General features: G+C 37.0%; 2 protein-coding genes across 7 annotated transcripts in view; one reads left to right on the top strand and one right to left on the bottom strand.

Moving 5' to 3' along the window:
• Positions 1-1532: 1532 nt before the first annotated feature.
• LOC148853204 (uncharacterized) lies at positions 1533-4034 on the bottom strand. Its single transcript, XM_088943266.1, has 2 exons — positions 3065-4034; positions 1533-1686 (listed from the first exon to the last, which is right to left on the bottom strand). Exons 1-2 carry the CDS (start codon positions 3821-3823, stop codon positions 1663-1665), a joined length of 783 nt encoding a protein of 260 aa, XP_088799392.1. The 5' UTR covers positions 3824-4034; the 3' UTR covers positions 1533-1662.
• A 6381-nt stretch (positions 4035-10415) lies between these two features.
• Positions 10416-27556, top strand: part of LOC148853205 (uncharacterized) — a 46513-nt gene continuing 29372 nt past the window's right edge. For 3 of the 6 annotated variants that reach the window (XM_088943268.1, XM_088943270.1, XM_088943273.1), the window contains exons 1-7: positions 10416-10525; positions 10683-10767; positions 11267-11578; positions 16077-16139; positions 16266-16328; positions 16548-16610; positions 16780-16842. In XM_088943268.1, the coding sequence (XP_088799394.1) occupies positions 11348-11578; positions 16077-16139; positions 16266-16328; positions 16548-16610; positions 16780-16842 (483 nt within the window). In that variant the 5' untranslated portion in view covers positions 10416-10525; positions 10683-10767; positions 11267-11347. Of the gene's footprint in view, positions 10526-10579; positions 10768-11266; positions 11579-16076; positions 16140-16265; positions 16329-16547; positions 16611-16779; positions 16843-27556 lie in introns of those variants that run through there. The other 3 variants (XM_088943267.1, XM_088943269.1, XM_088943271.1) reach the window with 1 other exon arrangement.

A 27556-nucleotide genomic window follows, 5' to 3' on the forward strand; every position in this document is an offset into this window, starting at 1 on the left:
TTTTTTTTAATTTATGAATTATTTCAATTATGTATTTTTATATTTTATTAATTTTTATTACTTATTTATGACACTAAGGGTTAACACATTTAACCAAAAAGTTGTACTATTTATTATCAATTTTTATATTTCATTTTTGGTTAGTTCTAAATTATGTATTTCATTTTTCATTGTCAATAAAAATAATTCTTGTTTATTACACTTTTTTTTAATTTGATTAATAAAAATATCATAAATGTGTCTAATTTTTTCTATATTTATTTATATTTTAAAATTTTTAGTACCTAACTATGGTTTTGTAGGTTCAATAATTTGATTCAGATGGTTGAATTACTTAGCCACCACTTAGATAAAAATTTGTTTTTTTTTTGAGTCTTTTAAATGTGTTTATATTGTTAAAAATATTGACATAGATCTAATTAATAGTATTTTTAGTGAAAAATAACTTAAAAATATAGGATTTAAGAAGAGAAAATGGGATTTAATACCTTAAATATAAGGCTTAATGAGAGGGGATTAAATGAGGTAGAAAGTAATAATTGATGTTACATTTTCAACCCTTACAATTAGAGATGGATTATAGGTATTTTAGTAACCACTAAAACTATAATAAAGTGATTTTTATGCCATTTCTCAAACAAAGAAATAAATGATAATTTTAGTCCAAAAAAAAGTTTTACATTTCATTCACACTTTTATATAAGATATAAATATAATGATTAAAAAATATCGAATCTTATCTAAATTTAGATAATTGAATTAATTGCTGGAATTTGAATATTTAGTTGAATTTCAAATTGATTGGCCTTTGTAATGATCATTGGGAGGGAAAAAAAAAGTTAAACGGATTTGGAATTATGGATTCTCAAGTGAATAAAAAGGGCAATTTCCATGGATACCCTTCCCATTGCCATCTCTATGTATTAGGCAAAAGTATATTCTAATCGAAGCATATTTGATCTCTACATATCCACTCTCTTCCATATACATGGGATGAGTAGTTTTTCTAGGGTGACAAAGCAAAAAGAGATGAGTGCCCTGTGAATCTTCTGTCTATCAACCAAGGCGACCTTATGACAAGGCTCAATGTGAATATGTGATCTTAGTATATGTATACGAGGAACAGATAGACACATATAGGAGGAGAATTTGGCTCTTCAAATTTGAAGGCTTGAACTCTCAATAGAGATCTCCTTGCGTGACACATTAGTTCACACAGCCAAGCATCCTGCATAGTGTTACATTGGAAAAAACTTCCATCCCTTTAGATTGTACGTACAATCACTTTTAACAGTGGATGATGGATCCACGCTTCCTTCTTTTTGTTAAGATGTTTGAATGCTGAATGAGGTGACTTCAAATCCACCGTGGAAAGGTGGTTGTACCTACAATTTAATAGGAACCAAAGCTCTCTCGTTACATTGAGTGTATGTAATCTAATGTGTCATGTATTAGGGGGAGCTCTATTGACAACTAGGTTGCCAAGCATCCAACCAAACTTTCTCCATACAAGAGAATTTGAGAGAGAGAGATTATTGCTGTAAAACGACCAAAGCCAAATATCCTTGTGTTTTCTTTCTCGAATTATACATCCATTACAAAGGAAAGAGGAATAGAAAACCTTGCAAGACAAAATTGGCAGATGATTGCATGGATGCCAAATTAATGATCTCTTTCTCCTACATCCTGCATGTCAATAAACCAAAATTAATACATTTCAATATCTAGGATTAATTCAGGCTAGTTGTAACAGAGACATGGGATCAGACCCCACCTGCACCAGGGTTGAGGGGTTATGAGTTTGGGGATGGGCTATTCCCCATTAACCTCCTAGAGCGAAAAAAAAAGGCTTATACAATTATTATGTGTTTATAATATATAAAGCATATATTTGTTTTGGGTTTTGTGTAAGCCATAAAAGTTAAATTTAATCTACTTGTGCCAATTATTACTGTGATGATACTAACGGGCTTCAACTACAGTAGGCGTGATGAACTACTTATGAAAAATATATAGAATTTCTTACTTGTTAGGACAACTTTTCAAAGGCAATATCTATTCATGACAAACTATAAAATGTATTGGGAAAGACTAACTTTTCAAAATATTTTACTTTACATATATTATTTTTTACTTATTTTTAAACCTCTTATTTCTAAGTTATTTATTCACATATATAATTTTACATTTAATCCTTCTATAGTTTTATCAATTAATAAATAGGTTATCAACGATGTTATCAATACATTAGTACCGAAAGTTCCCTTCCTTATCAACTTGAAATTTCACTTTCATTTTCACAAAAAAAAAATCACTTTCATTAATTTCTCTCTCCATTAAAAGAAGAGGCCTCATATAGCTTTGAATTTCAAGTTTCGACCAATGGCAAGGATCCATGTTTCTAAGAAAGCTTAGGAATCTATGGACAGGTAGAGGGTTCAAAGGGAGAAAGTATGACTCGTAAAAAAAAAAAGAAAAGGAAAAAAAGAAAAAGAAAATAAACTTGAAGCACTTATTTGGTAGGAAGATAAAATTTCTATAATATATCAAGTTGATATTATTTAAAAAAAATATATACATCATAGCATATGAAAAGGATATGAATCACCTGCACTCTTTCCTTTTATTTAGAGCCTGTTTGGTTTGTGAGAATAGAGGTTTGGAATCGGAATTGGAATGGATCATTCCAATTCTAAGTTATTTGTTCTCGGGAACAGCCATTCTCTCCCCCTCCTTTGAGAATGACATCCCATTCCAGCTTATTCCAATTTTTGTCCGAACTAAATAAATTAATTAAATAGACCACTCCAAGTCCAATTCAAGGGATTTTGCTTTTTGATTCCAATTTTATTTCAACTGTACACAAACCAAACGGACCCTTATTTTCTAATATATCATTATTTATAGAGGTGTAAGGGAACATTTGACATAGAATTGATGGAAATGCAAGAAAAAGTGTAGGATATTAGATATACGAAGTGATGAAAAGGGATTTATATATAATAAAAATAATAACAATAATATAAAAGATGAAACAGTTAGCTGGTGGTTGTTGATTGCTTACCTCGAAAATATTTGGAAAGACATCGCAACGTTTAGGCGTGGTCATGGACAATGACACCTCCGCACAGACTATTTTAATCGGAATTTCATCCATGATTACCCTACCTAAGATTACATTCACCGTGGTTTGCAGCACTACGTCCAAAACCATCTTCTTCTCATCGAAATTTGCTTTCAAAATTGTTCCATCTTTATCATCAATCACGGATCTCGAAACCCTTGTGTGGACGTTGAGCGTCGTAACATTGTCAGAGGGTTGGGAAAATCCTTGAAGCGTGTCCTGTCCGAGATCAACATCGTCGGATGACACACCCACGGTGATGAGGGGTTCGTAACAAAACCAGAACCTGGAATTTCTGTTATTGGCTACGATTGACAAATCAGTCGAAGCGCTCAGATATGATTTCCCCTCTATTGTTGTAATCAGGTTCAGTTCTGAGACGGAAGCCTTATCGATGCGGAATTCCGGCAATAGATTTGAAAAATAGGATCTCAAAATGAGTCCGGCGGACATAACGATGATGATGAGACAAAGCAGGATGATGATGCATGCTCCTCCACAACACGTGCAACAACACCGCCAGCTTACTTCTCTGCTATGCTTGCCTTCGTCGAGATCGTCCAGTGATTCGGAGAAAGAAACACAATGATCTTTTGGCTTTTCTGAATCATGATGATATTCACCATCTGGCCCTGGAGGCTTCGACAGTGGAGAAAACGGAGTTTGCTTTTGGGCTTGAGCGATCTCCGGATCCGCCATTGTCAAACACAACCTCCCGGTGGAGGAGGGCGATGATGAATATTGAATCCCTAGGCAAGCCTACCTGCTTACCTAGTTCTGTGTTTTTGGTGGATTGATTTCATTATTCTCCTCGGCTATTTATGAGATGTTTGAAGGGAGAAAAACATATTTACCAACGATCGAGCTCGGCCACACATCAATTCGTTCCATAAATGGAAAATCTATTGGCACAGCATATTTATCAAAAAAAAAAAAAACATATTCCAATATCTATTATATAAAATAGGGAAATTGTCTAAAATTCATCATCAGTTTTCAACATTTTCCTTAAACTCAACACAACTTTTCAAAATGTCAAACTCATCATGTAAGCTTTTATTTTCCAAAATTCATATTTGTTAGTGCACTGTTAATGCTTCTTAATAGAGGTGTCCATGTCAACATAAATAATAATTTTCATGACCAAATTACCCTTGAATGACAAGTTAGAGGAAAAATTGTCTTTTCAGTTTTTAATTTTCGTTTTTTTTTACATTTTCTATTTTCTACAATCTATAAATTTTCCTGTATTTTTTGTTATTTATTTGTAATTTCTGTGTTTTTCTAGAATTTTTTGTGTTTTTTCTACAATTTTTATTTTCTTTTTTTTTTTCAATTTCTATAGTTTCTATAATTTGAAAACAATTTTTTATTTTGTTTGCAATTTTTATAATTTTTTTATATTTTTTGTAATTTCTATGTTTTTATGTATTTTATATTTGAAAGTATTTTTTGAACTTTTTTCCTTTTTTCATGTATAAACATTAAAATGATAATATATTAACACCCGTTAATTTATTTTGTATATATTTTATATTTTTCTGTGAATGTTAAAATAGTAATATATTAACACCTGTTAGTCTGTTTAGCGTCAAGTTAGTGATATTGTGAGTTTTAGACATTTTGAAAAGTTGTGGTGAGTTTTAAAATGCAGTTATTATCACATATTGTTTCCTCTTTGGGGGAAATGCTCTGGCCTAGAGGGACAATGAAGCGATATTGATGCATATCCATCCAGTTGGTTATTGTTCAACTGGGAGGTTTCCCTTTATAGCCTATGATGTAATGTAGCTAGCCCTGTCCAATCATAGGATTCACACATGTCGCACGGTGCATGCTAGAGTAGAGCCAATCGGCTAATGCACGTTGTCCAGTTTGGTGGATTTCAAGGAATTAGTGGTGTGGGGTCACTTAGCGGCCCAAGATGGCCACGCTCCCCCGTACGAATTCAACCCCTACTTTTCGAGCTCACCTACCTCCAGTCGGTTTCAGGTATAAATATGAGACACTCCCCTCTAGGTAAAGGATCAAATACTTGAGCTTTCTCACTAGCTCTTGATATCCACTCCTCTAGTGACCTTGTCTGGGTGCTCGCGCCTCGAACCTCATCCACCTCTCACCCCTTTTGCAGAAATGACACCCAGGCCCTCGGCTACCTCGGACATAAGACATAGTGCACCTTGAACTTCGGACCTCGGATCCTCACCACCTCGGTCTCTAATTCTCGGTTGCCTCAGCCTTCGGACCTCGGGCACCTCGGTCTTGCTTGGGCTCAGGAGTGAATCGACAGTGTTGTCCTCGGCCAATCCGAGCATCAACAGCCTGTTTGCTTTTTGGTAAGTTATTTATCTAGGTAATAATGCATTTATCGGAATAATACTTATTTGTGTAAGTATTTATCCATGTTTTTTTATTTTAGAATTAAATAAGACAAAGACCATTTCAATTATAAAAATTCACTATTATTAAAAGGGGCAAGTTATTTGGGAAAAGTTACACCCCAGTGAGCGTGCCCTACACATGCCCCACAACATCTCTAGCCCATTCGCACGAGTCCGGATCTATTGTCCACACAAACTCTGCCTAGATTTATCGCAGTCAAACATGGAGAACATCTTAACCTCTACATAATATTATGCATGGAAGATGTTCTCAATTCACGAGGGATAGTGTGTTGTGGGTAGATGTGGACAGGAGATCTAGAGTCCATCCGAACACCTCTCTTGGATAGTCACCTTAGGAATGATAACTTAATTTGATAGGAACACACGCTGAGACCAGATTTGCTCCTTACACGCACATCTTACTATGCATTGGGAACATTTCTCGTACTTGTAAGTTATTATTCACGGGAAATGTTCCCAATGCATGATAGATGTGCCTATAAGGCGCCCATGTGTGAGGGGCACATCCTGTTCCACACACACAACACCATGTGTGATTTAATTTGATAGGGCCACATCACATTTTGCATGCATGGGGTATTGATCGAAACATGAAGAAGACTTATTTGGGGTAGGGCTACAAATGGATGAAGACTTTATTGTATATATATACCTAAATTTGAATAGGATCTTACCGGTCAGATATGTATAATGTTGTACTAGAATTTGGGTTGGAATCTCATATTGAATAGTATAAAGAAATTGAATTTAAAATTGTTAAAATATTATATATTATTGATAAAATGAATAAAATTGATGTTAATATTCTATTGCATGAACAAATTGAATTGAAAATTATTTTTATGAAACCTATGAAGGGATGAGAGATCCATCATATGGATGGCCGAACCTTGCAGGTAGATTGGGTGAAATTTCAAAAATTTTACTATCTCCCATTTGGGAATCACATTCACTGTTTTAGAAAATCTGCATTTTCAATGTTCAATCTTGAACTAAGAATCGGACCAGATCTGAAACCAAAAGATAAGAGAGGGAGATACCTAATACGAAGAAATAGTATCCTCCAATAAAGGTGTTCACACCCAAAAGAAATCTCCAAAGACTGCTCCCATTGAAGATGACACAGTGTAGGGTGGGGCAGAATCAATAGTGTTCTTCCCAATAACCGAATCCTTCAGCAAGAATTCGATGGAAGCTGTGAGCACAACTTTAGATCAGTCTTTCTCCAAAGACTGATATCAAGAACCTTTCTTGATTGCTCCTACAAGTATGGAGATTGAAGTGATAATTTGCGGCAACTGGAGGAGAACACAGGGAGAAGATGACGCAGTCACACCATTGCTGTCATCTCTTAGTGTGATATAAGATCTGATGATCTGTACTGAATGGTTTGCACCCTCCTCCTTTTATAGACTTAAAGAGATCATCTCCTAATCCAATTAGGAGTTTCCTTATTCAAATCCTTATTTGAATCTGAACTCTCTTTAAGTGATAAGGATAGATCCCTATCTTATCTACATATTGATCAACTCTCCTAATCTCATTAGGAGGTTTCAAAATCCAAATCTCTATTTGGATCTAGACTCTCTGAGTGGATAGGGATAACTCCCTATCCTATCCACTGATCCAAATCCCAAATCCGCCCATTCTTTAACTAATCAAATTAAACCAGTTCAAAATGAGCTTTAGGCTCAATAAGTCCATGTGCTCAGTAACCCTCCAAACTACTACCCAGTTGGGCTTCTTTGTATGGCGTGGGACCCAAACATTGATCTACACATCAACCACATGGGTTCAGCCCAGCCTTTGTTACAAGGCTTGGCCAAATACACTGTTATGGACAGTGAACCACTGAGCCCATCACCATGGGCTCTTAACGGGCCCAACATTTACACAAAGTGGTCATTGGGCCAAGCCACCTTATAAAAACCCAGGGACTGTTGGCAGATGCAAGATTAGCCCATCAGGTATTACCCTCAATGGTCTTACACTTAACCTCTCAGCCCATAATGATCAAACACTGCCCGACAAGAGAGGATCTCTCCATCGGCTACAAGAAACAGTGTTACACTCTCTACTCACATGGATCCCGGGAATTAATAACTTTTGCAAACATTTTGAAACTATATATATATAATATCTTTATATAAATATATTTTGCAAAAACAAATTTCAACGATTGAAATCGGGTGCCGGCAACTTTGGTTTCCATCAGAGAGAGTGCATCCCCGATCATTACTTTTGTCTGACAAAGGGGCTGATCCTGTCACTATGATCACCCACTCAGATGAATTCTCAGACTGTCCTAACATACCCATGTTTTGACCCTCTCTAAGGATCTCATTGATTGGCATATCAAAGACAACTCAATCCGACACCTAGTGTAGTATCATAATCGAGTATAGGGGTCAAGTGTAATTTTCCAATTTTTTCCATCAATATCCAAGGTCTATGGCAATACTGAAAATCTGGTATGGTTTCAAGTAAACCTACATTGCATGTACCTTGGGTATCACCCTAGCAGCTGAGACAGACTACCCCAACCAACTTAGCGGTACATCAATGTCAGCATTGGTAGGATAAATCTTCCCAGACTCATCCAATGGTTGTGAACATTCTAAACTAACACGAGTCTCATATGTGTACAGTTTAAGAGTATCACACAGAAACACACCACAATAACATGAATCAAATATATTCTTTATTCATTTACAAAAAATGTTATAATGTACATCATTTTGATTGGAGCTAAGGACATACACTGTCTAACAACATAAATATCAAATTCAAATCTACAATTGGAATCCAATCCAATTGTATCAATTTGGATATGCATGAATCCATATTTGATGTAACTATGAATGTATTGAATATGAACATATAACTTTAATCACTAAAATATAAAATACTAATCATGTTTTAACTAAAAACAAGGTAGTGTGGGCAACCTTGTTTTAATTTATAAATATGTATTAATCCACAACTTAAATTTCATCCATTAAGGAGCTCATGAACTCGTTAATAACTTTAATTGCTAAAAATAAATATATAATTTTGAAAAAAAGAAGCAAAGAGATTGTGCCATACCAAACCCAAAGTCCCAAATCAAGTATGATTAGATTGGATTAATGTTAAAGTTAGGGTCATAATTTAAAAAAATTCAATATTACCCGAATTGGGGTTAGAATTGACTCGACATGAAGTTAGGGGTTCAATTTACATTTACAAAGGCCCAAACTAAGCCCAAACCAAGGCCTAAAATTATTGGTAATTTGGGCTTGGATTTTTGGTCCTTAAGTTGGGCCTAGGCCTAATCTTTCGGTAATTTGTACCTGGCTTGAACCTAACAATCCTAGCCCAACCTTAGCACAGCTCAAACTCAATTTAATTGTATCCACATGTGGACACACTATACATGTACATACAAATACATATATACATACATATATATATATATACATACATACATACATACATACATATATCTTTATGTATTAGTATGTTCTAAAATACAATTGCCTATATTAACTTAATCTTTATTGCTTACTTATTCCCTTTAGAATTTTGTTTTTATTTTTTAACCATGGAATACTCACAAGCTGCCAAACCAAACTGTAATTTGAGGTTCGATATGGTCTATACTTATGACAGTTTGGTTCAGTTTCTTGGATTTTAAAATTCAAACCAAACTGTAAACCATAAATCGATATATATATATATATATATATATATATATATATAACGTTATATTTTATACAATATATAATATCTATTATATTGACATTGCAATATATTATAAAATAAGCACTCTCATTCTAACCAAATTTGTGTTTGGACATCATGCACATTACTATCATAATAATTTTAAGAGATATTATCTAAAATTCATCATGACTTTTCAAAACCTCTAGAGAGCCCCATGTTAATGAGTTTTATTGTCACAAATTCACATTTCATTAAGATTTCCGTTAAATAATTGTTAGTGACCATTAATAGAAAATGTCCATTTAAGCATTTTGCATATCCAAACTGCCTTGAAAATGGCCAACCAAATTTATTAAATATTTTTTATAACAAAGTTACCCCTAACTTGGGTTTGGGCCCATGGTAGGCCTGGAAATTTTAGAGTCAGGGCCTAGTATTTCACGCCAACCTAGGCCAGACCCAACCCGTTTATATTCAAAGTACATATGCATAATTATTATATATGAATAATCAAGGGTTATTTTATCATAAAAATATTTAATAAGATTGACTAGTCATTTTAGAGGTAGTGTAGTCATATAAAATACTTAAATGATTAGATGGACGTTTTCTATTAATGCTTTCTAACAGTGATACTTAAATCTAAAGCTGCATTTGGTTGCAGTGCAATCTTATTTGCACTAGTACAAATGCATGGAAGTGCAATTGAAAAGACCATAAATTCTGGTTAAATTTCAATTTGATTTTATTTCACTTCTTATTTTACTCCGTTTGTATTACAACCAAGCAACATAAAGTAAAATTTAGAACAAAAATAAATCAAAATTTGCACTACCATAATTTTGCATCACTTCAAATTTATTTGCACCCTGACGGACGGAAATTGAGCTTTCGATAGTAAAACTCATTGATAGGAGGCTATCTGGAGGTTTTACAAAGTTATGGTGAGTTTTATATAATATCCCTAATTCTAATTGACTTAAACCCTAGAATGGTGTAAACAGTATTAAAAGCCATATCAAACTGTAATAAAATGATTTGATTTGATTAAAAAAAAATTCTTGAACCGTAATTTACCGGTTTGATCCGAATTACTTTAAACCGCCTCGAACCAAACCGTAAACACCCTTAATCACTCATGAATCATGATTATCTTTTTAACACCACTCCGTGTATCGCACGGGGCCCTTCTGGTAAAAGGAGGTTTAAGCTTTACAGCTGAGCGGGATGGCGGGGAATCTGGGACCCTCTGAATCCTGCTGCTCACCAACCATGGTATTCCGATCGGGTGGTGTGTGTCGAATCTCTCCTAAAATACTATTCCAGCGTCTTAATTAAGCTCTTCCTCTCCTGCCGTATTATCATTTATTATTTATATATGCTCATATTTATTTCCATTTTTTCCCTGAAATTTCCCTCTCTTTATTCATTTGCTGTCTTCCTTTTAGAGTTGCGCTTCGAACACAAAATATTCCAGATTTATTCGAACTCAGTGCTGAATTGGACTGCCTAGCGTTGTAATTTCATTTGTCGGTATGTCTTTGATTTGATTCATTCGTCTTATTTATACTTTTCCTCGTCCGTGTAATTTCATGGAAACTGAACTCGAATGGTTTCAAATTTGATGGTTCGCTTCGGATCTGAGGAACCATATTTTCCCAGGCCCAGCTTTCACTGCATTTGGTGCTTTTTTTTCCTATATTCTAAGCGTGGATATTGTAATTATGAACTTCACTTTGATATAGTTAACATTCTATCTGATGTTAGATTGGTTAGGAATCTGCTTCGACTTTTATTAGAAACATTCGATAGTCCAACAAGTTATTAAGCTGGATAAGATTTGTTTGTTTTTATTTGACAAATCCACAAGAATTGTTGGTATTATTATTCTTTTTGGCTTGACGTTCTTTCGTTTGGATTATATATCAAGATCCTTGCTTTTGGAGATTGTTTCTAGAAGCAATCACTTAATATTTCAATAGGCGAAGAATAAGGAAAGGATCTTCAACATAACTGTTTATTGTGGTGGCAGGAACCAGTCGTTATACAATACTTTGCTAAAAATAAGGCACCCGTTTGGTTTAATCAATTTGCAATTATTCGAGCTTGAAAAATGGACGAAGAGAAGAAGAAGAAGAAAAATAAGAAAAAGAAAAGCAAGCAAAATAAAACAACCGATGATGTGGCCTCCAGTAGAGAAACAACTTCTTTTGAAAATAATCATGTCACACCCGTTGAGCAGAGTCATTGTCTGCCAATATCAGGGAGTGAAGATGATCAGACATCTGGAATGATGGAGAAAGATGTAAATCTGGACAGACGTCAAAGCAATGCTCCAGAAGGCGTAAGTTTTTGTTTTGAACATTGTGATTCATTCATCTTGTCAGCTGGGAGAAATTATGTTTACCTCAAATTGGGTGATCCTATTGTAATGTATTTTAGAGCAATTGCACTTAGTTGCTTATGTACATTTATCATCAATGCAACTGGACTTCTGACTGATTTTGGGAACTTGAAAATATAAATTTTTGTGCTGATTTTATGTACTCATTTCCTCAGTCAAGTTAGAAAATCGAGCATACAAAAACTCATTTCCATTGGTAGATCCTTACTGGATAAATTTTCTCAGGCTCTTAATAGACACGATTGTTTATAGTCTGTTTGCTGATAGAATTTGAGCTCACACAGTTATCACCTGAAATGTGTTTATTTAAGGTTAAGAAAAATCAGAAATGACTACATTGTCTTGAAATCCTGACTTTACCTCATCTCTTTATTTAATTAACAATTACAACAGGGAAATATTTCCACTTTAGAGCATACTATTAGTCTGTGTAGTTAAGTTGAAAACAAAATAAAATTATTTAATTCCACATGACTTTGAAACCAGATTGAACAAAAAAAAAAAACCTAAAAAAAGGGACAAATGAGTCTCGATACAGGCCGATACGCCCTATGTCCTACTGGCATAATGGTCTGTGTTGATATTTTGAACCTTGGTTCTTCATACACACAGGGATTGATAGCCCTAATTTTTAGTACTATATGCTCCGGCATTAATCCAGAATAGGTTGTATGCATTTATATCAAAGTATAAAAATGGACATAACTACTTATTTTCCCCCATTAAAATGTTTATATCTGTACTGCCTACCTAGTTGATCACATTTAAAGAGACCAGTAAAAAATGCTATACTATTATAAAGAAAATACTTACGAAGGAAACATTATACCTGCTCGATCTAAATATTATGGTGGTTGACCTAAGATGGAAACACTTATAAAGTCAACCTCTCTTTAAAGTTGGCCTAAAGAGATGGAAAATGCTCTCCAGATATATTATGCGTCAGTGCAGATGGCATATCCCTCTCTGTGTCTGCCATGGTTGATGAAATCTCTCCAGATCTATGATGAAAATTCCCCTAGCCTCTTTCTCCTTTCCTTATTCTTTCTATATACATGCTTGCAGAAGTATCCGGCTATTTGGTTTTAGATCCGGTGATAGAAGACTCAAACCCCTATTTTTAATTTTTACTTTTCCTATTCATTCACAGAAAGGCATTAAAACCCAAGTACTTCAAATGATTTATTTTTGTTTGTTGTACTTAGATGATTCATAGAAATTACATCAAAACATATAAGTATGAAAACAAGAAAGGAAATAAATCTTTTATGTTTTCCACCTTTGCATAGAACCAGATGGGTTTTCTTAAAACCAGATGATTCTTTAATTCTAAAGAAAAATTGGACAGTTTGAATGGTTTTATCTGGTCTTTATACAATTCAGTTCTATTAGTGGCCATTACCCAATGCTATTCCTGGTTATCCAGGACCTTTTCTGATAAGACAGTAGAAGATGCTTTATTGCTATAAAGGGAGTCATGACCCTTCCAAAATTTAGTATAACTAGGTGCAAAGAAAAGCAGCAACATTGCTGACTAACCTTCTTTAGTCTACACCCTGCCCAAGTATTCCCCATACAAGATTTTCCCATGCGACTCCTGATTTAGCTAAGCAGCCAGCTAGGTTATTGATTGATCTAGGTGTCTACCTGAATGATGCATTCAAGGTGGTGGCCAGAGCTCTAGCTTGTCTCACTAGAAACTAAGTTTCCAAGGTACTTCTTCCCCTGCCTTAACCAGTTTGTTAGAGCCGGTTCTCTAACTTGAAATCCAGTGTTTTAAAAGTACAAGGCGCAAAAAAGGTGCAGGGGTCAATTTGCGCCCGAGGTGCAAGGCGAGGTGCGCACCTTTTTGAAGCAAGGCGAAAAAAAGAAAAAATGCTAAAAAATAAAAAAAGTCGGAAAAATAAAAAATGACAAAATAAAAATATTAAACATAATATTAATAAAAAAATATAATAAATTTTAAAACAAATGTTTTAAAAAACCTATTATCTAAAATTAAAATACATAAACATAACATGTAAAGCATATTCAAATGTGAATTTAAAAATAAAATCAAACATATAAAACATTTTCAAGCATGTAAAACCCACAATCTCTTTTTTTTCTTCAATTGCATTACTTAGGGTCCTAAATTCTTAGTTCTCACACAAAAAATAATGATTTTATAATTTCAATTCCTTTTTAAGAAGATATTTTAGTAGGATAGGTGAATGAACAACATTACCAAATAGTAGGATGGATGGAATCTGGGAATGAGGAGGGGTTTGAGAAATTTAGAAATTGTTGAGTTTATTACTCGTTTCTTTATACTCTTATGGGGCAGATTAGAGGGTCTAGATCCCATATTTTAATGGCAGTTTTTTGTGTGCATCCTTTTTAATACTCTTTACCAATCAACTGTGACAAACTCTTTCTCTATCAGAGCCTTTGTTGTACAGGCTCCTCCAGAGGTGAAGGTCTTCCGTTGTGAAGTAGCCAATTTGGCCATTAACACTTGTGAGAGACTCCAGAAGAAACTAAAAGCTAGCTGTCTCTCCTCTCATGTGTGATTTCTTTGTTTGAGGAGTGGAGAAAACACCAGCCATCTTCTCTTAATTTGTCTAGTTACTACTGAAGTATGGAAGTATTTTTTCCTTCTCTTTGGGAGTAGTTTAGTTGTTCCATCCAATCTCATGGACCTTTTTGCTACAAGCATAATTTCTTGTCATATAAGTAGGCAAAGAATATTATGACAATGCACAAGGGCAATTGTTTTATGGGGCTTGTTGGGGGAGAGGAATGCAAGAATCTTCGATGATAAAACATTTAGTATTAGTTTGTTGACAGATCTCATGATGGTAAGAATAGCACATTGGGCCTTGGTGATGATGATAGGGATTACCATGAATGATCTCCTAAGAGGATGGTGAATTGTGAATGGTTGTGAAGCTAGATTTCAACAAAGAAATGTGGAACGGAGAGCTCCTGATTGGGGCAGATTGAAATCCAATTTTGATGGGTGCTTCCTTGGCAAATCCGGAGCATCAGGAATTGGAGGAGCAGTAAGAGATCATAACAGCAATATACTTCTTAGCTTCTTAGGCTAGCTTTAATCCAGGGTCTAAAGCTGATAGCAAGGAAGGGGTGGACTGCTATGGTGGTGGATGTGGACTGCCAAACAATAATCTCTTGGAGGGAGGCAAGGAAATTCCCCTAGTGGTTCAGGCACAAGCTTTAGGCAGCAATTTGAATAACTGATTCAAATGGGTGCCTAGGACTTTGAATGTCTTGGATGATACCTTAGCAAAAGCAGGGGCCCTAAGGGAAAGCCTTGTTTGGGGATTGCTTATTCTGGGAATGAACTTGTAATTTCTATTCAAGTTTGCTTTTGTGGCCATAGGTGGCTTTTTATATTTGTCTTGCCAGTCAGGATTCTAGGTAGTGAGGAGAGTTTGCTACTTTGCTTGGTGCTAATACAATCAATTCTATTATTTATCAAAATAAGAAAAAAAAGAGGATTCCCTATGGTTCACAATTTCCTCATATATTCACTAATATTTCCCACAAAACTTCCATTTAGGGGGGGGGGTACCGGATTATCTACTAAGGAACTCTCAATTACATATTGGCAATAATTTTACCAAAATATTACATATGCTAATGTTTTAGGGAAGTATCACAAATAACTGAATATTTACATTATAAACTTACAGGGTTTTGATAAAAATGAGAGATTTTACGGCCAAGACTGTATTTGTGTTGACATTGATCTCATATGTCACTCTATTCCTATATTTATTTGTTATACTTGTCATACTCATCATATTTTTTTTTTGAAAAGGTAAAGCAATATTTATTGATAAGGAATTACACACAGGAGGCTGAGATCAGTCCCGGAACAGGCTGACTGATCAAATCAGCAAATACACTATCCATCAAGAGCTAGAAAAAAATACATCTGACACATTACAGTTTCTAAAATCTGCAGCCACAGACAACCAAGATATCAGCTTGCCCACTGACTTCTGAATTAACCCTTCCGGACTTAGAAACTTGTTACTGAAAATCCTTCTATTCCTCTTGGTCCAGATGGACCAAATTACAGCAATTGGAACCATCTTCCAGACAGTCTTCTTTTTCTTGCTCAAATCCATAAGCTGCCAGCAACACAACAGCTCTTTTACCGACCTCGGCATCACCCAACAAACCTTCATTTTGTTAATAGAAGAATTGTAAATCATTTTAAAATTTTATACAAACTTTCCCATTTTTGAAGGATTGAAATTTCCCTTGAAACTGAAATTACATACCTTAATCTTGGTTTATTTACCACATTTAAAAACCATGTCTTGAGAGCAAATGGAGCCTATAGGATCAATTTAAAGATAAGAACACATGTAAAAACTTATTGTAGTCATTATGCAACTTAAAATTAACTGAGTGATGTGGTTTACAGGTTAGATTGGAAGAGAAAGTCAGGCAATTACAAATCGAAAAGGATTTCTTTATCCAGAGAGAGGTAAAATTCTAGAGTTCGTACAAAATAAGGTAGACTTGTATTTTCAGCTGAGGATCCAAATAAAAAGGTAGGGTTTTCATCTTCTTCATCTTCTTTTTTAAAGTTGGATATCTGGATTGTCTACAGGTTGTTTTAGAGAATAAGATAATGTGCTTACAGAGTGAAAAGGATTCTTGGCTCCAAAAGGAGGTAATTGCTGTCATTTTTAAGTTGCATTTTGCTTTTATCTGGATCATGGTTTGTGTTTGCATTGGACTAGTTACCGTGCATGTTTTATAAGAGGCATGGATCATTTGCTTTTTAGATTGCAACTCATTTCTTTTCCAATGTGCTTGCTGTGTTTGCAAATTGAACTTTAATATTCTTATAATGTGCTTCTATTTGTGTTGAAAATTTAATGATGTTCAGTTCAGTTTCGAGGGGAAAATCAAACAATTATTAGATGAGAAATCATTCTTGATTCTAAAAGGGGTAAGCTTTCTCCCTGCTTTGTTGAAATTGATAATAAGTACTGGTAGAGGAATATTGACTCTTGCTATGTTTTGTTTTTATGAATTAATGTGTGTATTGGTGCATATTCTTGTAAAGACATACATGATGCTTTTCATCACAAAACTAACTAATTCACTATTCTCTACAGGCCAGCATTGAGGATACAATTAAGCGTTTAAAGAGTGAGAAAGACTCTTTGATCCTAAAGGAGGTAACAGCTTGTTTAATGTGTATTGTTTCTGTGCCTTGGGGGGCATTTCAAAAAATGGCAGCTCACTGGTGAACGCAAGTATTTTACTTGGTCATGATTCAGTTGATAATAAATATTGTGGACAATTTTCACATAGCTTGGGGAATGGACGTTTTGTGCTTTAGCAAAGCGGTTTTGTTTTTCCTAAATTGTCTTGTCATGTTTATCTTGTTTGGACATTTCTGATTTTTTATCTATATAATTGATTTTCTTTGTTTAAAAGGAAAAATGAATATTTGTCATGTCAGTAAGTCAATTTTCTCTATGTATTTAATACATCTCTTTCTGAATCTTACATGCTATTTATCTTGTTCTCAAGTAAATCTACTCATCTTTGGACATTTTTAAGATATTTTTATAAGTTACAGATCAAAGGGATTTTATTAATTTTGAAAATAGAAGAGAAATATATGAAGAAAGAAAAACCGAGCTAGACAGGAATGGCTATCTCATTGTAGTGTCAGGTCTCACTACAAATCAATTCTATCATCTGTTTCCCTAGTAAGACAATCAATTAGGAGTTTGGGATAGCAATTGTAGACGATATGGGCCGAATGTCCCATAGACTGTCATTTCATGTTATGTTATGTTTCTCTTTGTTATGGGCCCATACTTTGTAATGTTCTGTTTTTTGTATTTTTCTGCCCACTCAAGGGCCTCTCTGTAATTTATCAAAGATTAACACCTCAATAAAATGTTTAGAGTGTTAGAGTGAGGTAATGTTAGAACCTCTCACTCTCTAACACTCATTGAAGCAGATCTCTCTCTTCCCTTCCTCTCTTGTTTGCTGTTTTGCTATTTTGCATTTAATCTCAAATAGTTCCATACATCAAGTGAACTGTTTTTCAACTTGGTATCAGAGCGGTCATGGCTTGGCGTGTCTCTCATGTGGTTCTAGTTCAGCCAACTGCATGAGGAGGTTCTAGGGCTGAATGTTTATAGTCATTCGTCTGATTCTTGGAGGTCATTGGAGGGTGCCCAAGTTTCTATACACTTGGAGAAGGGTTTGGTGACCAGGAGGAATCAGAGAGCAAGTTTTTCAGCCTGATTTGAAATCAGAGAAAAGGGATTTCGAAACTAGCTCAGAGAGCAAAGTGTTCGGCCTGGTTTGAAGTTCAAACCAGAGATACTGTAAGTTGTTTTCTTAGTTCTTTGCTGAGTTATTTTTGTTATTTGGGAGGACTGTTAAAGCATTCAAAGCACACCTCCATTCGGCCCACTGTTGCTGGACTAATTTCTAAGTTATTCTGGAAGTGTGGTTCGGCTGTTATTGGGCTTCCAAACTGCTGAAAACTGATCTAAATTAAGTGGTACAAGCCTCTACTTTAGTTCAGCTGCTTCTTGGACCTAGACAAAGTGTTATTGAAGTGATTTCTGCTTGTTAACAGTGAAGTGTTGATTGTTGCATACATAGTGTTTGTAAAAAGTCCTCTTAGGTACTGTGGATTGTTTTCTTTGTTCTCCTTGGGAAATTATTGTTGGGAACCAAGAATACATATTGTTTGGAGGCCTGCTGATTGTTCCTTGAAGGCTGAATCAGGGTTTCTTCTCTTTGAAAGTGCTGCCACCGAACTTGGTTCTCACGGCTGTCAGTTCTGAACTGAGTTTGTGTGTTGCTGTGTTTGCTATTGTTTCAACTCAATCTGAGTTATTTGAAATCAGATCACTTTTAAAGGCTTGCCGAAACCCTAATTGAAGCTGTTACATAATTGACTTTTCAGAAATTGAGAACAAGAGCACTACTGAATATGGACATAATTCGGGAACTACAACTGATTCCTTGTTGGCTGTAACTACAGTTAAATTGGATGGAACCAATTATTTGGCCTGGTCACAATCCATAAAAATTCACATTTGCAGTAGAGGAAAGTGGGGGTTTATCTCTGGGAGCAAGAAAGCTCCACCAGAGGAGGATCCCTCTTATGAGAAATGGGTGCAGGAGAATTATACAGTGATTGGGTGGCTTGTGAACTCAATGCAACCACAGATTAGCCAACATTACCTGTGGATGAACTCGGCTAAAGAAATCTGGGATAGTGTTGTAGAAACTTACTCCCAGAAGTTGAATGTTGCCAGAGCCTACAAACTGAGAAGTGATGTGAAGAATCTAAGGCAGGGGGAGAAGTCACTTGCAACATACTTCTCAACCCTGAAATCTCTATGGCAAGAGATTGATTTGATAGAGGCTGTGACATGGGATACCCCTAAGGATGTTGAAACATATAGGAAATTGGTTGAAAGGAATAGGGTCTTTGAGTTCTTGACAGGGCTGAACTCTGAATATGACATTACAAAGCAAAACATCTTGTCCAAGGAAGATGTTTCATTGTCGCAAGCATATACTTTGGTCAGCAGTAAAGAAAGTAGGAGGCAAATGCAGGTTCAAGGAGTCAATATCAATGATCATTTTGCAAATATGGGAATTAAACCTAAAGGGGTTATAGGAGCTCACAGTGGCACAGGAAGGAAGGAGGTGGTGTGTGAATATTGTAAGAAGCCGAAACACACAAAGGACAAGTGTTGGAAATTGCATCCCAATCTTGTACCTATCAGATTCCAGAAGAAGAATGATAGTAGAAAGACAGGAAGTGCACATGCAGCCACAAGCACAGATACAGAGGTTGAGTCTACTAGTGCACAGTTGGCAGCCATGAAATCTGAATATGAGAAGTTTGGAAAGATGATCAGCCAACTTGAAGGTGTAACTTCATCATCCAACCCTTCTGGAAGTCCAGCCACCACTGCACTTGCTCACTCAGGTATAAGGGCTTCTGCTAACCATGCATCCACCTCAGGTAATCACAAAACCCCTTGGGTCATAGACTCAGGTGCTTCTGATCACATGACCAACCTTTCCACTTTGTTTGTTTCATATGATTTACTTCCTGGTCGTGACAAAATCACCTTAGTTGATGGTTCTCTTGCCTCTATTTCTGGCAAGGGAACTGTCAAGGTTACAGACTCTTTACTCTTATCTTCCATTCTTCATGTACCTAAATTAAATACCAACTTATTATCTGTAAGTAGCCTGACCAAGTCTTTGAATTGTTGTGTAACCTTTTTCCCTTCTCACTGTGTTTCAGGACCTGAAGTCTCAGAAGGTGATTGGGAGTGGTCATGAAGCGAATGAAATATACTTGCTCGACACCCCTGGCCAATGCTTTGATCATCCCAAGAATGTTGCTTTTGGTTCTACTTTTCCAGAGTCTGTCAGTCAAATTATGTTGAGTCATTGTCGGTTGGATCATTTACCTTTTTCTGCTTTAAGTCATTTGTTTCCAAAACTGTTTAAGGGAGTCAGTGTGTCCAGTCTCAATTGTGAGTCCTGTCAGTTGTCAAAGCATTGTAGAAAAAATTACCCTGTGAGCAATAAAAGATCATCTTTTCCTTTTCATATTGTGCACTCTGATGTGTGGGAGCCTTACCACTTATCCTCTATGGGGGGTTATAGATATTTTATCCTGTTTATTGATGACTTTCTAGATTCACTTGGATATACCTAATGAAATCCTGAGATAAAGTCCCAAGACTTGTGAGGCAATTTCATAAGCTTGTTTTAACTCAATTTGATACCAGAATTAAGGTTTTCAGATCTGACAATGCAAAAGAGTATTTTGAGAAGAGTTTATCCTTGTATCTCTCTGACATGGGGGTTATTCATCAAAGCTCCTGTACTAGAACCCTTGAACAAAATGGAGTTGCTGAGAGAAAAAATAGACATATTGTTGAAGTTGCAAGGAGCCTTTTGTTTGCCTCACATGTTCCCACAAGATTTTGGGGTAATGCTGTACTTACTGCTACCTATTTCCTAAACCGTATGCCATCCAGGGTTTTAGGGTTTAAATCCCCCTTCCGTCTTCTTCATCCAGACAATGATCTCTTCCCAATTCCTCTTCGTGTGTTTGGATGTACCTGCTATGTTCACATTCCAAGTGTATAGAGACATAAGTTTGAACCGAAAGCCCACAAATGCATATTCCTTGGTTACTCCCCCACATAAAAGGGTTATTGTTGTTTTGATCCAAAGACTGGCACCCAACATGTCTCTATAGATGTTACCTTTGATGAACTTTCTCATTTTTATGGTTCCTCTCAGGAAGGACATTGTCCACAGGGGGAGAGTCTGTCACAAGTTTTTGCTCTTCCTCTTCCTGTCCCAGTTGAGTCTCTTGACAAACCTGTATCCTCACCAAATGAATCAAAGGAGGATCAATCACTTCATACCTCTTGTCTTAGTGCCCCTATTTCTTTACCTCATCGTCCTACCCATAATCCCAAAGTGTATCAAAGGCAGAGATCCAGGAATGAGCAAGTAGTTCCCTTACAACAGATGAGGCTCATACATTCCCAATCACAGATGAGATAACAGGTGCTGCTTCAACTCCTTTGGAATCATCCTTTCCAGACCTTGATGTCCCCATTGCTATAGGAAAGGGAAGCGGAAGTATACTGCACATTGCATTTCCAAACACCTTTCTTATGACCTGCTTTCTCCTTCATACTTTGCCTATCTCTCTTCTGTTGCTTCTAACCCCATTCCTAGGTTTGTCTCAGAAGCCCTTGGGATTCCAGAATGGAGAGATGCCATGGAGACTGAAATGGATGCTCTACATGCAAATGGTACTTGGGAGGTGGTGGATTTGCCTGAAGGGAAGGATCTAGTTGGGTGTAAGTGGGTTTTTACCATTAAATACAGGGCTGATGGAACTATTGAGAGGTACAAGGCCAGACTTGTTGCAAAAGGCTACACACAGACATATGGGATTGACTACCTGGAGACTTTTGCCCCTGTTGCCAAGATGACATCTGTGAGGGTTCTTTTATTTCTAGCAGTTCACTTTGATTGGCCTCTCTATCAGTTAGATGTAAAGAATGCATTTCTGAATGGTGACTTACATGAGGAGGTCTACATGTGTCTTCCTCTAGGGATGTATGGGAAATATATGCAAGGAAAGGTATGTAAATTGAAGAAATCACTTTATGGTCTCAAACAATCTCCTATAGCCTGGTTTGAGAGATTTAGAGCTGCACTTGTTAAATTCGGCTATGTTCAGACACAGTCAGATCATACTCTGTTTGTGAAGAAAAGTGGATCTCTAGCAGTGTATGTTAATGTGTATGTTGATGACATTATAGTGACTGGTGATGATGCCTCAGGCATTCTTCCTTGGCATAGAAGTTGCCAGATCCAAGGATGTGATTCTTATTTCCCAAAGGAAATATGTCCTTGATTTGTTGTCTGAAATTGGAAAACTGGGTGCAAGACCCAACTGCAACTCGCATTGATATGAGTCACAAACTTTCAGCTTCGGATGGAACTTTGTTGGAAGACAAAGGGGTCTTTCAGAGACTTCTTGGGAAGCTTCTGTACCTGTGCACGACTAGGCCAGATATTGCGTATGTTGTCAGTTGCATTAGCCAGTTCATGCATGCTTCTAGAGATACTCATATGGCAGCAACAGAACGGATTTTGTGCTATCTGAAAGGGTCTCCAGGAAAAGGAATTCTATTTACCAAGCATGGTCATCTAAAACTTGAAGCCTATACTGATGTTGATTGGGCTGGAAATATTGATGATAGAAGATCTACTTTAGGGTATTGCAGTCTGGTGGTTGGTAATGTTGTCTCTTGCAAGAGTAAGAAACAATCTGTTGTGGCCCGATCCTCCGCAGAAGCAGAGTATAGAGCCATGGCACATGGAGTCTCGGAATTGTTGTTGCTAAGGTCCGTAATGGAAGAACTTGGGATTGATCATGACAAACCCATGATGTTGTACTGTGATAATCAGGCTGCCATCAACATTGCTCACAACCCGATACAACATGATCGAACCAAACATATTGAAGTTGATCGACACTTTATTCGAGAAAGAGTCTCCTCCGGTGAAGTGTCTTCCATTCATTGCTTCTGAAGGACAATTGGTAGATTTTCTTACCAAGGGAATTTCCAAGGCAAGGCTTCATCATGACACTGGCAAGCTGGGCATGATTAACATCTATGCTCAGCTTGAGGGAGAGTGTAGATGGGCCAAATGGCCCATAGATTGTCATTTCATGTTATGTTATGTTTCTCTTTGTTATGGGCCTTATTTTGGGCCCATATTCTGTAATGTTCTGTTTTTTGTATTTTTCTGCCCACTCAAGGGCCTCTCTATAATTTATCAAAGATTCACACCTTATTAAAATGTTTAGAGTGTTTGAGTGAGGTAATGTTCAAACCTCTCACTCTCTAACACTCATTGAAGCAACTCTCTCTCTTCTCTTCCTCTCTTGTTTGCTGTTTTGCTGTTTTGCATCTAATTTCAAACAGTTTCATACATCAAGTGAACTGTTTTTCAACTGCAATGTACCCACCTAAATCAAGTGTTGATGCTAGATGCCAGGTAGGACCTAGCCTCTGTAGTCAATCCTTGGACCTGACTTGGTTTCTCTCATGCACACGATGTCAACTTGAGAAACCCTTTCTAGTCTGTATCCCAACAGTCTACCAGTCTCAGCCTTGAAAGTAGTGCATGATTTTCTGGCAGAATAGAGTTTCCTTTGCTAGCAAGACTGGAGAAGACAATCAATATCTTGCCAAGATGATTCTGAATGACCCCTCCTATACCTGATTTTCTGGGGTTTCTATTGTCACAGCCATCGGAATTTTATGAGATGAACAATGCTATAATGATGGGAGTGTTCATCATGGAGCCTTTGAATCATAGAAGGACAAAATAGAACACCCATTGCACAAAACCTCTGTTCATTAGTTTTTTTATGCTCTTACCATTTAAGAGCTTTATGATGGATAAGGCCCGAGTAGCTGGTAGTTCTCTTACCAGATAGTATGTGGTTATTCTGAAACTTGCAATATTATCATTGTTAGAATACACAAATCAGGGGTATTTTGGTCATTTGGGTTTATCTATCTGAGAGTGAAAGGTCTATTTTGTTTAAGTTTAAGTTATGTGTCCCATCACTTATGAGGGACAATATGGTCTTTCTTGTAACTATGTTATTGGAGATAAATACAAGTGGATTGGCTAGAGGTGGACTGATTTTTCCTAATCTGGCCGAACCCTTCTTCTCTTCTTCTTCTTTCTCTTCTTTTTTCTCTTCTTCTTCTCCTCTTCTTCTTCTTCTCTACTTTAACCTAGAATCAAATAGGGATTTTACATGGTATCAGAGCAATAAAACCTAGTTCTCTTTTCCCTTTTTTTCTTTCCTCACTGTTTGTCTTCTTCCTGGGTTCGCTACCAACTATTTCAGCTTTCTTCGATTTTCTTCTAGCCTGAGTGAAAGCTCAACAAGAGGCCAAAAAGGAGTGGTCGTTTTGTGGTTTTGGAGGTGAGTATGCCTCCAGTTACTACGGTGGTGGTCGTTGAGGTTGTGTATTAGATGCCCTCTATTCTGTGATACGAAGAGGGCTGTTTGTGGACAGGTATGAGCAGTTCTGTTTTTTGCCGAAATAGTGGATTGTAAATGCTGTGTTTTGGATCAAAATATTTTGTTGTGGAGGTTTGAAGTGATTAGTATGCATATCAGCCTTGTTCTTCACTGTTTTTACCTCATATGTGTGCTGAAAGTAGAGTTTTTCGACTGCTGAAGTTCACGACAATAGTGGTGTGGTGGTGGTTGTACTGTGTTGAATGGTATGTGAGTGATTCTGAATAGTTGAAAGTGAAACCTTGTGTCTTGTGGTGGTGTTTATACTGATTTCTGTGTTTGGTTTAATGGCTAAGTGACTTCAGCCCTTGTATTTGGTGTGTGAATGGTTCTGCAGTGTGCAATACATGTGTTTGATTTAGTGATTGAGTGATTTCAGTTTTTGTATTTGATGTGCAATGTGTATTTGAAGAAGTTGGTGGTGCTAAGAGTGAGATAAGTTTTGTGAAGTGTGTGAAGTTGTGTTGAATATTTGAAGGTGAATTAGTTAAGATGGCATCGATTGGAGATGGGAATGACAATAAAACAGGTGTTATGATTTCTCCAGATTACCTAAATGTTCAAATGACATCAATTAGGTTGAATGGTGAGAATTATGTGCTGTGGGCAAAATCTGTGGAGGTGTTTTTAAAGGCCAAGAAAAAAGTAAAACATGTGAGAGAGGAGAAACCCTCCTCTGATTCTTTGGGGTTTAGTGACTGGGAATAGGAAGATGCACAAATAATGACATGGTTGTGGAATAGCATGGAACAAAAAATTAGCGTGAACTTTATGTTCCTAGATACAACTAAAGAAATATGGGATCATGCTAAGAAACTGTACTCTGGACAAGACAATACAACTAGGGTGTATCAGTTGTACCAAGAGTATTTTAATCTGAAGCAAGGCAGTCAAAGTTTGGAGGAATACTATGCAAGTCTGAGGAATATCCGAAATGAGCTCAATGTGTATCATCCTCTGACACAGGATGTTCAGATTCAACAACAACAACGTGAGCAACTTGATGTGACAAGGTTTCTGGTGGGTTTGAAGGCTGAATATGAGCTTGTCCGTGCACAAATATTGGGGGGGTCTGCTCTTCCCTCACTTGAAGAAGTTTTTGCCCGTCTTAGGAGGACATCTATTGAGTCTATAGAGCATTCTTCTCTCTCAGACAGATCTGGTTTTGTGGTGACTAGAGGGGGAGGCCGTGGAAATAGAGGTGGTGGTGGTGGTGGTCGTGGACTTCCAGGTAACCGTGGTGGTCCCATGTTTAACCGTGCTGGTGGCCGGAGTGGAGGTCGAGACTCCGAGGGAGGTCGTGGTAAAGGAAGAAGTTATGCCCCTAGGAAGTGTAGACACTGTGGATTAGAGGGCACACGGTTAATTTCTTCTATGATTTACATGGTCCACCCAACACTTGGGCTGACCATGCTGTGACTAAGGGTAGTGGTACAATTACTAAAAGTCAGCAAACTCACTCGATTCCCTCCATGTCTGTTGGTGCTTCTGGGAAGGAGATGGTGAGTGTACCCCGTGCAGTATATGAGCAGTTCCTTCAGACATCTTAGCAAAACACAACTACCCTTGCCCATTCTGGTATGGCTTACTTGGCTTCCAAGCCTTCACCCTGGATTATTGACTCCGGAGCCTCGGACCAAATGTCTGGGACTCCTAATGTATTTTCTTCTCTTTCTCGGTCCTCCACATCTCAAAACAGTTACTCTTGCTAATGGTTCTACATCTCCCATTTGTGGTGTTGGTGATGTTGATCTCTCCCTTGTCTTTATCATCTGTTTTATATGTTCCCAAGTTCCCCTTTAACCTTATGTTTGTTAGTAGATTAACCAATTCACTTAATCGTTCCATAACCTTTTATCCCTCCTCTTGTGTGTTTCAGGATCTCAAGACGAGGATGAAGATTGGTGGAGGGCATGAGGCAGGTGGATTGTATTACCTTGATGGTGGTGGCCCTTCAGGCTCTGAAGTTGATGGTTCCATAACCAATTCAATGGCACTGCAGACTTGGTCATCCTTCTCTCAAGGCTCTGAAGTTGATGGTTCCTTCCTTGAGTCATCTTTTATCTTTGGATTGTGAGTCACGTCAGTTTGGGAAACATCATAGTCTCTTTTAGTCCAAGAGTTGATAGTCGTGTCTCGAGTCATTTTTCTTTAGTTCATTCTGATGTCTGGGGTCCGATCAAAGTGATGTCATACAATGGCTATAAGTATTTTGTAATTTTTGTTGATGACTTTTCAAGGATGACATGGATTTATCTTATGAAAGATCGCAGTGAAGTGTTTTTTATTTTTCAAAAATTTTATGCTGAAACACGTACCCAATTTGGTGTTCATATTAAAATTCTTTACTCAATACCATTTCAGCAATACTTAGAGCACCATGGGATAATTCATCAAACTTTTTGTGCATACACCCCACAACAGAATGGTGTGGCTGAACAGAAAAATCGACATCTCCTTGAAATTGTTCGGTCTTTGATGCTTAATATGAATGTCCCAAAACATTTTTGGAGTGATGCTGTCCTCACATCTTGTTTTCTCATCAATCGGATGCCCATGTCCATCATTGGAAGTCAAACCCCCTTCTCGGTGTTGTTTCCCACTTTGTCTCTGTTTCCTTTCACCCCAAGAGTCTTTGGATGTGTTTGTTTTGGTCAAAACTTGGGGCCTGGTTTAGACAAGTTAGATGCACGAGCTACTAAGTGTATCTTCCTTGGCTACTTAAGGACTCAGAAAGGGTATAGGTGCTATAACCCTAACTTCCATAAGTCATTTGTGTGTTCCGATGTCACCTTCTTTGAATCAGTTCCTTTTTTCTCGGATACTGTGGTTTCTTCTCCTTCCTTCATAGTTCCTCTTCCTGTCCCTGTTGCAGATCCCCTTCTCGTGGTTCCCGTTCCAGTTGCAGATTCACCTCCCATGCCAGTTACTACTGAGAGGCCACCAATCAAACAGGTGTATACTCACAGAAGAGAACCGATCCCTCCTCCAATTCAGCCCTCGTCGACAGATCCTGTCATTGCTTCTTCTCCCTTAGACCTTGATCTTTCTATTGCCCTACGGAAAGGTAAACGCACTTGTACTTCTCATCCTATTTCACACTATGTTTTAGCTACTCACCTTTCTGCTTCTCATCGCAACTTTATATCATTGCTATCATTTGTTTCCATTCCCAAGACTGTCCAGGAAGCCCTTACCTCCCAGGGTGGCGGCAACCCATGGAAGAGGAACTCTCTGCTCTACAACAC

This window comes from Nelumbo lutea, chromosome 5 (assembly GCF_056320005.1).
Source record: "Nelumbo lutea isolate HS-2025 chromosome 5, American lotus-T2T, whole genome shotgun sequence".
In the NCBI taxonomy this organism is placed as follows: Eukaryota; Viridiplantae; Streptophyta; class Magnoliopsida; order Proteales; family Nelumbonaceae; genus Nelumbo; species Nelumbo lutea.